General features: G+C 45.4%; 1 protein-coding gene across 1 annotated transcript in view; it reads right to left on the bottom strand.

Annotated features, from left to right (window-relative positions):
* Positions 1 to 6610, bottom strand: part of HGSNAT (heparan-alpha-glucosaminide N-acetyltransferase) — a 46737-nt gene extending 40127 nt beyond the window's left edge. The window contains exon 1 of the mRNA XM_032837940.1: positions 6382 to 6610. Within this exon, the coding sequence (XP_032693831.1) occupies positions 6382 to 6604 (223 nt within the window). The 5' untranslated portion in view covers positions 6605 to 6610. The remainder of the gene's footprint in view (positions 1 to 6381) is intronic.
* Positions 6611 to 16520: the final 9910 nt, after the last annotated feature.

Genomic DNA, 16520 nt, shown 5'->3' with positions numbered 1-16520 from the left:
CCCGCGCGCGTGCCCATGGTTCTCTAACATTTTGCTTTTCCAGATTTTAAAAAACCACCTTCTCTTTTCTCTAAAGGTATCAACAAATTGAGAAGATATACCTTTGGGAACAAAGATGAAATATTTACTTTTTCTCCCTAATTCCTCCAGAATTGGAAACCTCTTGGGTACTCCTTTCATGGCCATATTTACAGAGATTCAGTGAGTCTGATTGTTGTAACCAGACACCACTGGAAACCTTGGCTAGACTACTAAAGCTCTGACCAGCACATCATATTTGAGAGAGAGACGCATACACTCAGCTATGACCAAACAGTTCTTTAAAGAACTAAGGTTGATGTGAACTGTTGCGATCTGAGAGTAGTCAAGATAGAATTCTTGAGACATCTTTGGTGCAAAAAGAATGGTTTTATTAAAGCATGGGGACAGGACACACAGGAAGAAAGAGCTACACTGGGGTTGTGAGGAGTGACTGATTACATCCTTTCAAGTTGGGAGTTAGTTAGGGATAGCCTAAGTCCCTAAGGAATCTGGAAGCAAGGCTTCCAGGACCTTGAGGGTCTAGCTGTTGTCAGGAAAAGGTTGTTTACTACTGTCTAGTAAAACCTTAGTCATGAGACCCTTCAGATGGTATCTGTGGGCCACATGTTTAGAGGAAGATTGTTAACATACACCTTGGGAGGGTGGGTGGAGCTAAAGTAAGCTTCTAAAGGGATTTACATTATGTTAAAGACTTATAGGATCTAGGGAGGTTGGCTACTGTCAAGCTAAGGTTGTCTTTTGCCTGTAGCAAAGTATTAACATTTAGGCAGTTGAGTTCCTGGAGGAAGGTCACTCTGCCTGTCCCAAGTATTTATCTATGGGCTATAAGTTATAAAAAGTTTAATTTTTTCCCCCTATATTTCTTTTGACTTTGTTCTCTACATCAAGGTTGACTTTGCAGAGCCAATAAAAAGCCTCTTGGCAAAACTGACCTAACACCTTGCTTACAAGATTCCAGCAAAGTAGTATTAAAAAGAGCTTATATTGGGGCACCTGAGTGGCTCAGTCAGTTAAGCATGGGACTCTTGAACTCAGCCCAGGTCTTGATCTCAGGGTCATGAGTTCAAGCTCCGCACTGGGCTCCACACTGGGTGTGAAGCCTACTTAAAATAAAAAATAATTTTAATTTTTTTAAAAAAGAGCTTATATAATCCAAATTTTATATATGTACATATTTTTTTTTTTTAAAGAGGGAGGGGATGCCTGGATAGTGCAGTCAGTTCAGCATGGACTCCTGGTTCTGGCTCGGGTTGTGATCTTGGGGTCATGGGATTAGGCCCCATACTGGCCTCCACACTCAGTGCAGCATCTACTTGGGACTCTCTCTGCCTCTCCTCCCCCCCATAAATAAATAAATATTTTTTAAAAATTAAAAAATAAAAGAGGGGAGGGTACCTGGCTGGCTCAGTTGATGGAGTGTATGCACTGTTGATCTTGGGGTCATAAGCTCAAGCCCAACACTGGGCACGGAGCTTATTTAAAAATAAATTTAAAAAAAGAGAAAAAAACCTATAACCAATTTCTAAAAGAAAGAGCTTATATGGTCAATCACTATTGTTGGCAAAGCTTAAAGCAAAGAAATTAGTTTTACTCTTTAAAACAAGGGTATAACTGTAGAGGGAAGAAATGTTTACCCTTTTGTCTGTATTAGATTCTAATCCTCTTAACTGTCTTTGAGGTTCTGTTCTAAGTTGGACTGGCTCCTGAATTATTCTAGTTTCTTCAAAAATTTGGCTCTGACTCTCGAAACGAATGTTTCCAATTTTCTCCCAGCCTTCTGATTTGGAATCACCAAGAACAAAGACTGCCCTTGGATCTCCTTGGGAGGTACTCCAGGTCCTTGTCACCACCCAGATGGCAGCCAGACTTCAGGGACTTAAAGCCTGGAAATGCATCTTACTGCTGAAAAGGGCTCTACCTGACATGGGGTCCTATACAAGCCCTGGAGACTTCCAGATTCAACTGAACAGGACGGGAAGGAGCTGACAGCAAAGCAAAGTGCTTCCTCCCAAGATGCCACATCAACACTTCATACTTCAAAAGTGAAACTCTTTCTTCCTCCTTTTCTGTCCTTTACTCTGGCACTGGCCTGGAAAGATCACGCCATCATCTGTATCTCCCAGGCCACTGCTAAGGTGGGTAACTTCTAGAATTTACAACAACTTTTTATGTTAGGCTAAGAGGAAACCTAGCTGACCCTTTGGCTTGAACGGGCAAATACAAACAATCCCTGTGAATGAATCCATTCACCACGCCCCCGTAGGAGGAAGTGCCTTGGACCCCAAAAGAGTTTGTCTTTATCTGTGGTGGTTATCACTATGAATGCTGCTTTGTCTAACTGTGGGCCTAAGAACTAAGGCCAAATGAACTAAGACAGCTCACCGGTCCACCCTCCAGGACTGACACTGTCCAGTTAGAAAGGAATTACCAGAAGGCATTCACGACTCCAACTCACGTCCTTTGGCAGGACCACACTTCACTGGTTAGGAGTACAGGTCAACGAGAATATGATCAGAAACCTCTCCTAAACTCTTAAAGATAGTGCAAAATCCAGTGCTAATGACAACAGCTGCCCAATAAAGATCCTATAGAAAGTTGTATTCTTAATAACGGGATAGCCCTTGGTTATATTTTAGCCAAAAAAAAGCGATGTCTGAACTATGGCTAAAACCACCGGCTGCATCTGCATTCATGCATTCACACTTCTGGGGAAGTTGAAACGCGGACATATGATCATGGAGCAAACCACCTGGCTTACTCCTGGCTCACCCCTTCACCGGGGTCTTTCTTTGACTCAGTTGACCTTGATTTTGATTAGTTTGGGACCTGGGGACCCATATGGCTCTGAAATGCACTGGGAATTACCCTGCTTGTAATAATCACAGTAGTTCTAGCCTCTCAAAAGCTCTCAATACACGTTTACAGCCACTAACCACCACGCAAATGATCTCCTTAATACATGAACATCAGAAAGAAACGAAGAAAAAGACCAACTTAAAAGACCGTAAACCTTGAAATTGTGGCCTATGAATCTCATGAAGATTAAAACAAGGGCGCCTGGGTGACTCAGTTGGTGAGGTGTCTGCCTTCGGTCAGGTCAGGATACTGGGGTTCTGGGATCGAGCCCTGTGCATCATCGGCTCCCTGCTCAGTGGAGAGCCTTCTCCCTCTCCTTCTGCCACTCCCCCGCTTGTGCTCTCTGTCAAGTAAATAAATTTTAAAAAATCTAAAAAGCAAAACAAAAAACAACATGACCTATGCATACCACACAAAAAAATCAACAAAATTTCAGATTTTGTTCAGATTTGGAGCCGAGAGTGCCATTACAGCCTTATACTTAAATCACACCTCTCAGTTACGCCGAAAATCTGATCGAAAGGTGGAAATTGTTAACAAGGAGACAGCGGTCCCCAAATGCAGTCACTTATGGTACACCCCACCAAGACTTAATACCTAACTGCACCTTCACCTCTCAGAAAAGTGACCTTCAAGCAGCCAACCTGGAACTTCCCGGTCAGCACTGGAAGGTAATCCACTGATGGACCCCTTCCATTACCCTAGAAGAACATCCTGGCCTAAAATGCATCCTTTGCTAATAATTTCCTTTTTTCCTTTCCTGCTAATAATTTTCTTTTTTCCTTTCTCTCTCTGCCTTTTAAAACGTTCCCTTCTCTGCTGCTGGAGGGAGCTTCCTTCCATTTGCTAGATGGGATACTGGCCAATTCATGAATTACTGAATAAAGCCAATTTGATCTTTACATTTACCCAGCTGAGTTTTGTTATTTAACACCCCTTCCATCTTCAGGCTCTGGGGATTGTATCATTTCTTTACATAGCACAGATGTCAAATCTTTTGTCAAAGATATGTGTCATACCATGTTTTCAAATAGTTTTTAGTTTCCCTTGTTCAGTTTTGATAGTTTTCATTTTCAAATTTATAGTCACTATCCATTGAGCTTTTCCTCTGTAATTCTTTTACATAATATCACCCCTTCATAGTTGGAATAACTAATGCTTTTATCCATATTCTTGATTCTTTGGTAGTGGGTGGAGTAAGGTTCTTGTTTTATACTTCAATTTCCATAGGAATTTCAGACTTTAACAATTTAAGATTTTATTTATTAATCTGACACAGAGAGAGAGACAGCACGAGAGGGAACACAAGCAGGGAGAGTGGGGGAGGGAGAAACAGGCTTCCCACCGAGCAGGGAGCCCGATGTGGGGCTCAATCCTAGAGCCCTGGGATCATGACCCAAGCCGAAGGCAGATGCTTAACAACTGAGCCACACAGGTGCTCCTAGACTTTAACAGGTCATAAGGATGCAACTCCCAAGCCATCCACTATGATATCTAAATTGAACTTGATGCTCAGTTTCAAGAAAAAGCTGCCAACTTCTGATACTGATGACCTTAGAAATACCAGGGCAACACTCAATGAGTATTATATCCAAAACAATTCTCTCCTCCTCTGTCTACAGTGTCCTGTGCCTGAGTAACTGTGCTGTTTATATATTAGAATTTTGTTTCCAAATAGTTAATTTCTGGTTCTAGCTCTCTGTTCATGAGTTTCTTTGCAGGACAAATTTTTAAAGACATTGTCTATTTACTATTATTTTTTTCTTTCTACTAAACTGGAGTCCTCAAATCAAGCAGAGATGGGAGTTCTTAGGAGGAAGTTGTCCAGCCCAAACCTGAACTCCAGGTGGCACTAAAAGCTTAGCTGTCCTCTCAACACAGCTTCATGAAGGTTCTGGAGTGTATCACTTAAGAATATTAATATGTTCTCCCTCACTCCACTGAATTACTATATACAAACCATTTCTACAATAATAAAATAATTTTCCTAAAATAATTCCTGCTAAAATAATTCCTAAAATAAATCCTAAAATAATTCCTGCTATTAACTGGTGCTAAAGTATAAAGAAAAAGCATTGCACGAGGTCTGCCTCCTGACAACTTAGGACTGGCGTGATTACATAACCTCTTAGGGTCCGTTTCCTCCAATATAAAAGGGGAGTAGAGGAGACAGAGTCAGGGGTGGGGGAGGCAGTTAATACAAAATGTTATCAGCTAAGATGGTTTCCCAAAATTCACTTTGTCTTTGCCCTACAAGATTCTGGTTGGGGAGGAGGGGCCGTCTGAACTACACGCACCGACGCCAAACCCCCCATTCTGAAACAGAAAGGGGAATGGGAGGAGGGGGGGAAGAGAGGCAGCGGGGGACAGGCAGACCTTTCCCCAAACCCTGACCAAGTAGGTAGGGTTTGCTGCATTTGACGGGTCCCACAATCGCTGAACAAAGCATCCCCCGGGGAGGAGCTGGGGGCTATCATCGGGGCCATCCGGTCCCAACGGGGCCCTGGGATGCCCGTTTCGGGGGCTCTAGGGGAGTACTTTTCACCATACCCCCCGGAGAACCGGGAAACCAGGCAGATCAGGAAAACACGAGCGGCGCTGAGTGCCGACACTCCCAGCCGCGCAGGAGACTCACCCCCGGTAAAAACATCCCGCGCGGCCCCTCCCAGGCCAAGAACCTCGTTCCGTGGCTTCCCAGCGAAGCCAGGCCGCGACTGTCCCTCGAATCACCTCAGCCGGAAAATGTGGCTGCGGGCGCTCGCGACGGGCGTTCGAGTTTCGCTAGTGCCTGGGACCGACGCCCTCCCCGCGCCGCCGGCGGAGTTTTTAACTCCAACTTTCCCCGCCCAGGGCGGGCACGAGCCACGTCCTCTGTCCCTTCGCGGAGCGGGCTTCGCCGGCGCAGGGGCCCCGAAGACAGAAGCTGGCGGAGGGCGGGACGTCGCGCACACCCCTTTCCGGGCCGGTCCGCCTCTTACTTAGCTGTGCGTGTGGGGACTAACAGGTCTCACCATCAGAAGCTAAGACGAAAGTCGCCTGGAGACCTGGGTGCCCGGCAGCCTCGGGGCGCGCGCGCGGGCGAGGGGGCGCGGGGCTGCCCCGCTCCGCGGCTCTCCCGGCTGCCCGCGGCCCTCCCGCGTGTTTCCCGTGCGGGTGGCGCTCTGGGGACGCTGCGGCCGGGCCCCTCAGCGGCACCAGCCCCCAAGCCCGCGAGGCTAACGCGCGCGGTGTCTGCGACAGCGGCCAAACGTGCCGAGACCCCCGGCCCGGGGGGGCGCGCCCTACGGCACACAGCGAACAGAAACTAGTTCCGGAGCCGGTTCTCCAGAGCTCTCGGCCGCGGCGCTGCCCAGCCGGGAGGGGGCAGCGCGTCGTCCCGGGGGAGGGGACAGTCGCGCGGCCCCAGCGGAACGGGCGGCGGGAGGGGCGCAGCGGCCCGGGGTCCGCCGAGCAGCCCGGGCGGGATCCGCGGCGCGCACTCACCTCGCGGCGGGGCGGCCTCGGCATCGCGGTCCGGGGAGCCGCCGGGGGCCAGCAGTGCGGCGCTCAGCACCGACGCGGCCAGCAGCAGCGCGGCCAGCGCCGGGCCCGCGCCCCGCGCCCCGCTCATGCCGCCCGCCGCCGCCTCGGACGCCGTTCCTCCGCCGCCGCCGCCGCGCTCCCGGGCCCTGCGCTTCTCCGCGGCGCACGGCCGCGCGCCCGTCATCGCCTCCCTCCCAGCTGCCGTCACCGCCGCCGCCTGACTCACCCGCGGGGGCGGGGCGAAGCGGGAGTCGGGGGCGGGGCGCGCGGGCGCGCGGGCGGCTCCGGGGACCCGGCCGGGCGTCGGGCGGGGCAGCGAGCGCAGTGAGGAGCCCAGAGCCTCTCCCAGCGCGCCGGGCACTTTGTCCCGCGGACACTGGCCGCCTGAAGGCCAGGAGCCTCGGCTCTCCAGTCTCTGGCCACTCCCCTGAGCAACTTTCTGCCCCAGCGCCGGGTGCAAACGGGCGTTAGTGTCCTCTGCCCCCGGTTCTGGAAGTGCCTTGGTAAGCAAGACAGGCAGAACCCCAGCTCCCAGGGAGTTCACCCTCCAGAGGCAAAGATGCGCCTCCAAAGCCACCGTAAGGTGCCCCCACCCTGAAGCTCTGTGTCGGTCTCCGGTGCAGTTAGAGACGCGCGGGCACGCTAACGCCGCAGGTGCGCTCCTGTGCACCCGCGAAACTGTCACACGTTTGAGACACGTTCGGTAATGCTTGTAGCAGAGTGCTTGGGAATTTCAGAAACCTGCGAACACTCTAAACGTCTGTCAGTGGAGAAAATGGGTAAACTGCGGTATAATATATACAGCTGTAGAAATGTTCTCGAGTTTCGGGTATCAACATGGATGAGGCACAAAAATAAAGCTGAGGGCAAAATGCAAGTTGCACAAATACCTTTGGAATAACTTATATGTAAAGTGTAGAGCCAAGAAAAACAATACTATGTATTGTTTAGATATATATGCACATGTAATAAAAGTATAGAGACCTATGGAAAGATAAACACTCAATTCAAGGAATGGTTGGGAGTAGGGAGGGAGCAAAATGTCATTACCCTGGGCTTGGGCTGGCAATGTTTCGTTACTTAACTACGGTGATAGCCATATGGGTGATCCCTATATTACTTTTTTTTAAAAATTTTGTTTATTTGTCAGAGAGAGAGATCACAAGCAGGGGAAGCAGGAGGGAGAGGGAGCAAGGAGGCCCATGCGGTGATTCATCCCAGAACCCTGGGATCATGACCTGAGCCAAAGGCAGATGCTTAACTGACTGAGCCACCCAGGTGCCTCCCCATATTATTTTTCATACTTCTCTGTATGTTTGAATTACCTGACAATTTTTTTAAAGATTTTATTTATTGATTTGACAGAGAGAGATCACAAGTAGACAGAGAGGCAGGCAGAGAGAGAGAGAGGGAAGCAGGCTCCCCGCTGAGCAGAGAGCCCGATGCGGGACTCGATCCCAGGACCCTGAGATCACGACCTGAGCCGAAGGCAGCGGCCCAACCCACTGAGCCACCCAGGCACCCTACCTGACAATTTTTTAAAGCGATAGCGCAGTATGATGAGTGCTGAACTGGTAGAAGAACAAGATGCTAAGATAGCATTTGACAGAAGCACGCAAGCTAGTCTGGGAAGACTCCCAGGAAGACTGACATTTAAACCAAGTTTGAGGGATGTTAGCCAGGGCAAAGGAGGAAGTGTTCCTAACAGAAAGAACAGCCCTTGCACAGGCTCCGAAAGCAGGAACCCAGTGTTAACTGAAGCAGAATTCTGCGACAGAGCTAGTCAACAGAATGAGGTTTGTGCAGGTGCCTGGGTGGTTTAGTTGGTTAAGCATCTGCCTTTGGCTCAGGTTGTGATCCCAGGGTCTGCGGATCAAGTCCCACATCCGGCTTTGTGCTCAGCGGGAAGCCTGCTTCTCCCTCTGCCCCTGCCCCTTTCCCTTCCCCAATTGTTCCATCTCTTTCTGTCTCTCTCTTGCAAAAATAAATAAAATTTTTTAAAAAAGTAATTGAGTTTGGGCTTCTTCCTAAGGACCATAGCAAGCTGTTGATGAGTTGTAAGGTGGAGAATAACTTTCAGGAAAATGATGGTCATGGACTGTCTCACAGAGGTCGTCACATTATTTTTCTCAGAGAAAACAAGCCTCTATGCCTGAATGTCAGAAAAAGTTCAGTTACTCCCTCTTTCTTCTTTGCCCCACAGTTCAGAATCTCAAGACTCAAGGGACAGTGGTGTCTAGGCCATCTGGCAAGTCCACTGCCACCAAGTTGTCTACTGTCCAACAGCTGCTTCTGGTCTCCACAGAACCAGAATGGGCTACAGGGTGATACGGGCTACGGTATGGGCTACGGTGATAGGCATATGGGTGATACCCATATTACTTTTTTTTAAAGATTTTGTTTATTTGTCAGAGAGAGATCACAAGCAGGGGAAGCAGTTGTCTACTGTTGTCTGCTGTCCAACAGCTGCTTCTGGTCTCCACAGAACCAGAATGGGCTACAGGGACCACTGGGTAGATGTATCCCTTTCCCTTCTCTCCTTGAGGACAGCTCTTTCAGCTTTCTCCCCATGGCCAGGAGAGCCTGCAGTTCCTGTCTTAGAGCAGTGCTTGGCTGTCTACCTAGAGTGCCCTTCCACCAGATACCTCCTGGCTCCCTCCCTCACTTCACTCAGGTCTCAGCTCAACTATTAGCTTTTCAAGGAGGCTTTCCCCATTACCCTTATCTAAAGCTAAAACATCCTCTATCCCTGTGCCTCACTGTATCTGCTTTGTTTTCTTCCTTGTATTCATCTCCACCTGACATTATAGTATGTATTTGTTTATCTGTTTCTCTGGCACTAGAGTGTAAGCTCCATGAAGGCAAATAGTTTGTCTTGAGGACAAGAACCTCCTCTGTTAGGCTATGCTGCACTAATGAACAACCCCCAAATCTCTTAGCTTATCTCAACAGTTTACTTCTTGCTCACACTTATGCCCAACGCTTCATTGCAACAGGAGCTTCTACCACTCTTGCAGCAGTGGGGAGATAATGTAGCAAACCCCACACTGGCTCTTAAACTCCTTCTCTAAAGAGATGCCTGTGACTTGAATTCACATTTTAGCATCCAGATCAAGTCACATGGCCGCAGGCAATGAACATATGTGGGGGGCGGGGGGGGGGGACACTGAAGGAAATTCAATATCCATTCAACCCTCAGCTAATGGAAGGGAATAGAATAGAAGGGAATTTCTTCAATGTGATAAGGAGCATCTATGAAAACCTTAGCGCTAACATGACATTTGGAGGACTGAATGCTTTCCTCCTAGAATCAGGAACAAGGCAAGATTGTCTGTCCTCGCCATTTCTACTAAACATTGTTCTGGAGGTCCTGATGAGTGCAAAAAGGCAAGAAAAAGAAATTAAAAGCTTACACATTGTATTTATTCAGAGATGGTATGATTGAATTTGTAGAAAATCTCAAGGAATCTACCCCAAAAAAGCTACTAGAAATCCAAAGTGAATTTAGCAAGGTCACAGAACTCAAAGTCAATATACAGAACTCTACTTTTATATTCCAGACATAAACAATTGGAACTTGACATTTTTAAATAGCATTTACAAAAGAGTTTTTAAAATGAATATATAGCAGCAAATTTAATAAAACTTAAGATTTGAACATAGAAAACTATAAAACATTGATGAGGAAAGTTAAAGAAGACCTAACTAGTTGGAGAGAAATACCATCTTCATACATTAAAAGAATCATTGCTGTTAAGATGCCAATTCCCAGGACGCCTGGGTGGCTCAGCTGGTTAAGCGGCTGCCTTCGGCTCAGGTCATGATCCCAGCGTTCTGGGATCGAGTCCCACATCGGGCTCCTTGCTTGGCGGGGAGCCTGCTTCTCCCTCTGCCTCTTCCTGCCACTCTACTCTGTCTGCTTGTGCTCGCTCTCGCTTCTCTATGACAAAAAAAAAAAAAAAAAAAAAAAAAATGCCAATTCCCTCCAAATCAATCAATCCCAATCAAAATTCCAGCAGGTTATTTTGGTTGGTTTTTTTGGTGGTTTTTTTTTTTTTTTTTTGCACATGTGAAGAAATTGAGAAATGATTCCAAGATGTATATGGAAATGCCAAGGGCCTAGAATAGCCAAAATCATTCTGAAAAAGAAAAAGTTACAAAAATTGCATTATCTGGTTTCAAGATTAATTATAAAGCTATAGTAATCAAGACAGAGTGTTTTGGGGACACCTGTGTGGCTCAGCTGGTTAAGCATCTGCCTTCAGCTCAGGTCATGATCCCAGGGTCCTGGGATCAAGCCCCACATTAGGCTCCTAGCTCAACTGGAGGCCTGCTTCTCCCTCTCCCTCTCTGTCATACCCCCTGCTTGTGACAAATAAACAAATAAAATCTTTTTTTTTTAAGATTTTATTTATTTATTTGACAGACAGAGATCACAAGCAGGCAGAGAAAGAGGAGGAAGCAGGCTCCCCGCTGAGCAGAGAGCCCGATGCGGGGCTCGATCCCAGGACCCCGGGACCACGACCCAAGCCGAAGCCAGAGGCCCCAACCCACTGAGCCACCCAGGTGCCCCAACAAATAAAATCTTAAAAAAAGAAAAAAAGATAGTGTGTCTTTGGTGTAAAGATAATACATATCAGTGGAATAGCATAGCAAGCCTAGATATAAACACACACAACTGGGTTTTCACCACATTTCCAAAAGAATTTAATAGGGGAAAGGATATTCTTTTCAACAAATGATGCTACAATTAAATGATTCGCTGTGACCCTTACCTCATACCACACACCAAAACAAAACAAAACAAGAAAACAACAACCCACAAACCAAACAAACAAAAAAATAGATTGAAGACCTAAACATAAAAGCTTAAACTATAAAACTTCTGGAAGAAAATATAGGAGAAAATATTTATGACCATGGATTAGGCAAAGATTTCTTTTTTCCTTTCTTTTTTTCATAGCATGTATTAAAAGAAGAACCAGTTAGGTATTGGGTGAAAGATTTCTTAAATAGTATATAAACCTTTTTTCTTTTTAAATTAAAAATCCCTAAAAAATAAAAAACTAAAGACACTGTTAAGAAAAAGAAAAGAAGGGCGCCTGGATGGCTCAGTGGGTTAAGCCGCTGCCTTCGGCTCAGGTCATGATCTCAGGGTCCTGGGATCGAGTCCCGCATAGAGCTCTCTGCTCAGCAGGGAGTCTGCCTCCTCCTCCTCCTGTCTCTCTCTGCCTGCCTCTCTGCCTACTTGTGATCTCTGTCTGTCAAATAAGTAAATAAAATCTTAAAAAAAAAAAAATTTAAAAAAAAAAAAGAGAAAAGAAAAGAAGGGGCACCTGGGTGGCTCAGTTGGTTAAGCATCTGCCTTCAGCTCAGGTCATGATCCCAGGGTCCTGGGATTGAGTCCTGCATCTGGCTCCCTGCTCAGCCAGAGTCCCTCCTCAAAAGGAGTCTGCGTCTCCTTCTCCCTCAGCTCCTCAACCCCTCCCCACTTGTGCACATGCTCTCTCTCTCTCTGTCTCAAATAAATAAATAAAATCTTTTAAAAAAGAAAAGGAAGGGACGCCTGGGTGGCTCAGTGGTTAAAGCCTCTGCCTTCGGCTCAGGTCATGATCTCAGGATCCTGGGATCGAGTCCCGCATCGGGCTCTCTGCTCAGCAGGGAGCCTGCCTCCTCCTCCTCTTTCTCTACCTACTGATCTCTCTCTATCAAAATAAAAAAAATAAATAAAATCTTTAAAAAAGAAAAGGAAACCCACTGACTGTATGAGATAAGATTTGGAAAACATATTTAATAAGAGGCTCTTAATTCCAGAATATGTAATGAACATTTACAATTCAGTAATAAGCAAATGACTCTAAAAATGCGCAAAGGGGCACCTGGCTGGTTTCATCAATTTAGTATCTGCCTTCGGCTCAGGTCATGATGTTAGGGTCCAGGGATCCAGTCCCACATCAGGCCTCAGGTCTGGCTCCCTGCTCAGTAGGAGTACCCCTCCCCCAACTCCTGCTTTCTCTCTTTCAAGTAAATAAATAAAATTTTTGAAAGAAAAATCTTTAAAAAAGAAAGGTATATACTATATTGCCTGTTTCCATTTATATGAAACTCTGGAAAAGAAATTCTAATCTTTCTAGGAAGAAAGCAGGGTTCTGTCCTGGAGCCAGCAGTGGGGGAAGGACTGAAAGTGATGGGACACATAGGAAATTCCAAGAGAGAGAAATGTTTTGTGTTTCATCTATAAGGGAGGTGACATGAGTACATAAATATATCCAAACTCATTAAGGGATGCTTGGGTGGCTCAGTCAGGGTTATTACTCTGCCTTTGGCTCAGGTCATGTTCCCAGAATCCTCGGATTGAGCCCTGAGTTGGGAGCCCTGCTCAGCAGGGTGTCTGCTTCTCCCAGTAGATGGTTTCATATTTCTGGATTCCAAAACTACAAAGCTGTGTAATCAGGGGCGTCTGGGTGGCTCAGTAGGTTAAAGCCTCTGCCTTCAGCTCAGGTCATGATCCCAGGGTCCTGGGATCGAGTGGGGAGCCTGCTTCCTCCTCTCTCTCTGCCTGCTTTTCTGCCTACTTGTGATCTCGGTCTGTCAAATAAATAAATAAAATCTTAAAAAAAAAAAAAAAGCTGTGTAATCAAAACAGTGTGGTACTGGCATAAAGACAGAGATATAGACCAATCAAATGGAATATAAAGCCCAGAATCAACTTACATATATACTCAAATAATTTTCAACATGGGAAAGAACAATGTTTTCAGCAAATGATGTTGGGGAAATTGGATATCTACATGCAAAAACAAAAACAAAAACAAAAACAGAAGTTGGACCCTTTCTTACACTGTGTACAAAAGTTAACTCAAAATGGATCCAAGACCTAAACATAAGAGCTAAAACTATAAAATTCTTAGAAGAAAGTATATGGGAATAGCTTTATGACACTAAGTTTAGCAGTCAGTTCCAAGTATGACACCAAGAACAAAGGCAACAAAAGAAAAGATAAATTGGACTTCATCAAAATTAAAAACCTTTTGGCATCAAGGGACATGATCAGTAGTGAAAAGGCAACCACAGAACGGGAGAAAATATTTGCACATCATATGTCTGATAAAGGATTGATATCCAGTATATATAAAGAACTCCTACAACTCAACAACAACAAAACAAGCAATCCAATTTTAAAATGGGCTAAAAACTTGAATAAGCATTTCTCCAAAGAAGATATACAAATGGACAATAAGTACATGAAAAGATGTTCAACATCACTAATCATTAGGGAAATGCAAATGAAAACCACGAGATACCACTTCATATGCATTATGGTAGCTAACAAAACAAACAACAAAAGGCCCATGAGGGGTGCCTGGGTGGCTCAGTGGTTAAGCCTCTGCCTTCGGCTTGGGTCATGATCTCAGGGTCTTAGGATCGAGCCCCACATCCCGCTCTATGCTCTGTCGGGAACCTGCTTTCCCCTCTCTCTCTGCCTGCTGCTCTGCCTACTTGTGATCTCTCTCTCTCTGTCAAATAAAGAAATAAAATCTTTAAAAGGAAAAAAAAAAAGGCCAGGAAATAACAAGTGTCGATGTAGATGTAGAGAAATTGGAATCCTTGTGCATATCGCTGGTGGGAATGTGAGATGGAATCACCTATGGAATATGTTCCTAAACATAGAATTACCATATGACCCAGAATTCCACTTTTGGGAAAATACCCCCAAAAAATTAAAGCAGGGAATCAAAACAAATATATGTACACTTGTGTTTATAATAGCGTTATGTTGGTGCAGGGACTCATGGGGGTGGAGAGGGGGTTGATGAGTTGGTGTTTGTCGAGTACAGAGTTTCAGTTGAGGAAGATGAAATCAGGTTCTGAAGATGGATGGTGGTGATGCCTGAACAACAATGTGAGTATATTTAATGCTACAAAACTACATATTTAAAAATGGTTAAAATGGGGGCGCCTGGGTGGCTCAGTGGGTTAAGCCACTGCCTTCGGCTCAGGTCATGATCTCAGGGTCCTGGGATCGAGTCCCGCATCGGGCTCTCTGCTCCACAGGAAGCCTGCTTCCCTCTCTCTCTCTCTCTCTGCCTGCCTCTCCAACTACTTGTGATCTCTCTCTGTCAAATAAATAAATAAAATCTTTTAAAAAAATGGTTAAAATGATACATTTTTTGTACACTTTACTACAAAAAGGAAGGGGTGAACCATCCTGGAAGAAAGCTATTTCTATTTTACATTTAAGAAATGAGGATTTGGGGGTGCCTGGATGCCTCAGTGGGTTACAGCCTCTGCCTTCGGCTCAGGTCATGATCCCAGAGTCCTGGGATCGAGCCCCGCATCAGGCTCTCTGCTCAGCAGGGAGTCTGCTTCCTCCTCTCTCTGCCTGCCTCTCTGACTACTTGTGATCTCTGTCTGTCAAATAAATAAATAAAATCTTTAAAAAAAAAAAAGAAAGAAAGAAAGAAAAGAAATGAGGATCTTGGGACACGTGGGTGGTTCAGTCAGTGAAGCGTCTGCCTCCTGCTCAGGTCATGATCCTGGGGTCCTGGGACCAAGTGCCACATCTGGCTCCCTGCTCAACAGGGAATCTGATTTTTCCTCTCCTCCCCCACACACGTGCTTGCGTTCACGCACTCTCTCTTTCTCTCTCTCCCTCTCTGAAGTAAATAAATAAAATCTTAAAAAAAAAAAAAAGTAAAGAAAGAACTGAGGATCCGTGAGAAAATTTTCACAGTTAAGGACATTCAAATTTGCAAGTTTCAGAAACCAAATCTAAAAATATATTAAATAAAGCCCACTCCAAAAAGACCGCAGTAAGATGCCCACACCATACCCATTAGGTTGGCTATAATCAAAAAGTCAGCTAATGTAGAGAAATCTGAACTCCCACATGTTGCTGAAGGGAATGTAAAATGGTATAGCTTCTTTGGAAAATGGTCTGTTTAATGGCAGTTCCTCAGATGATTAAACGTAGAATTACCATATGACCTAGTAATTCCACTCCTGGTTGTATAGCAAGAGAGATAAAAAGGGGGCACCTGGGTGACTCAGTTGGTTAAGTGGCTGCCTTCGGCTCAGTTCATGATCCCAGGGTCCTGGAATCGAGCCCCACGTCGGGCTCCCTGCTCAGAAAGTCTGCTTCTCCCTCTCCCTCTGCCTGGCTCTCTGCCTACTTGTGCTCTATCTATCGAATAAATAAATAAAATATTTTTTAAAAAAGAAATAAAAACAAGATTTGAACACAAATGCTTTACCAGCATTATTTATAATAGCCCAAAGTGGAAACAACCCAAATGTCTCTCAGTGGATTAAGGATAAACAAAATGGGTTCTATCCATGCAATACACTATCACTTGACCATAGAAAAGAATGAAATAATGATACATACAACAACTTGGATAAACCTTGAAAACAAGCTGAGTGAAAAAAAAAAAACAAAAACATGCTGAGTGAAACAAGCCAGACACACAAGTCCACATAGTATATTATTCCAGTCGTATGAAGTCCAGAATAAAGAAACTCATAGACATGGAAAATCAATTAGTGGTCGCTTAAACGTAGAGGTTGGGAGGAATGGGAGGATAGGGGACTACAGGTAATGAGTGCGGGGTTTCTTTTTTAGGTGATGAAAATGTTCCGATTCTTTTTCAGCTTTGAGGGAAACTGACAAATAATTGAAAATAAAAGTGTATATGTTTGAATTGCACAACATGATGACTGGACATAAGTATACTTTGTGAAGTGATATAAACAGGTTAGTTAATACATTCATCACCTTACATACGTACCCTTTTTTCCCCCTTTGTAGTGACAACATTTAAGGTCTACTCCCTTATAAAGCTTCAAATATGGGGCGCCTGGGTGGCTCAGTCAGTTAAGTGTCTGACTTCAGCTCAGGTCGTTATCCCAGGGTTCTGGGATCGAGTCCCACATTGGGCTCCCTGCTCAGTGGGGAGCCTGCTTCTCCCTCTACCCCTTCCCGCTGCTCGTGCTCTCTCTCTCACTTTCAAATAAATAAATAAAAATTTTTAGAAAAAAGCTTCAAGTACACCACATAGTATTAATTATAGTCATCATGCCATATATCCCATCCCCAGGGC

Source organism: Lontra canadensis, unplaced genomic scaffold (assembly GCF_010015895.1).
Source record: "Lontra canadensis isolate GAN:19392208 unplaced genomic scaffold, GSC_riverotter_1.0 scaffold101, whole genome shotgun sequence".
NCBI lineage: Eukaryota > Metazoa > Chordata > Mammalia > Carnivora > Mustelidae > Lontra > Lontra canadensis.
Note: the sequence above shows the minus strand (reverse complement) of the source record. Positions and strands in the feature narration are given on the sequence as shown.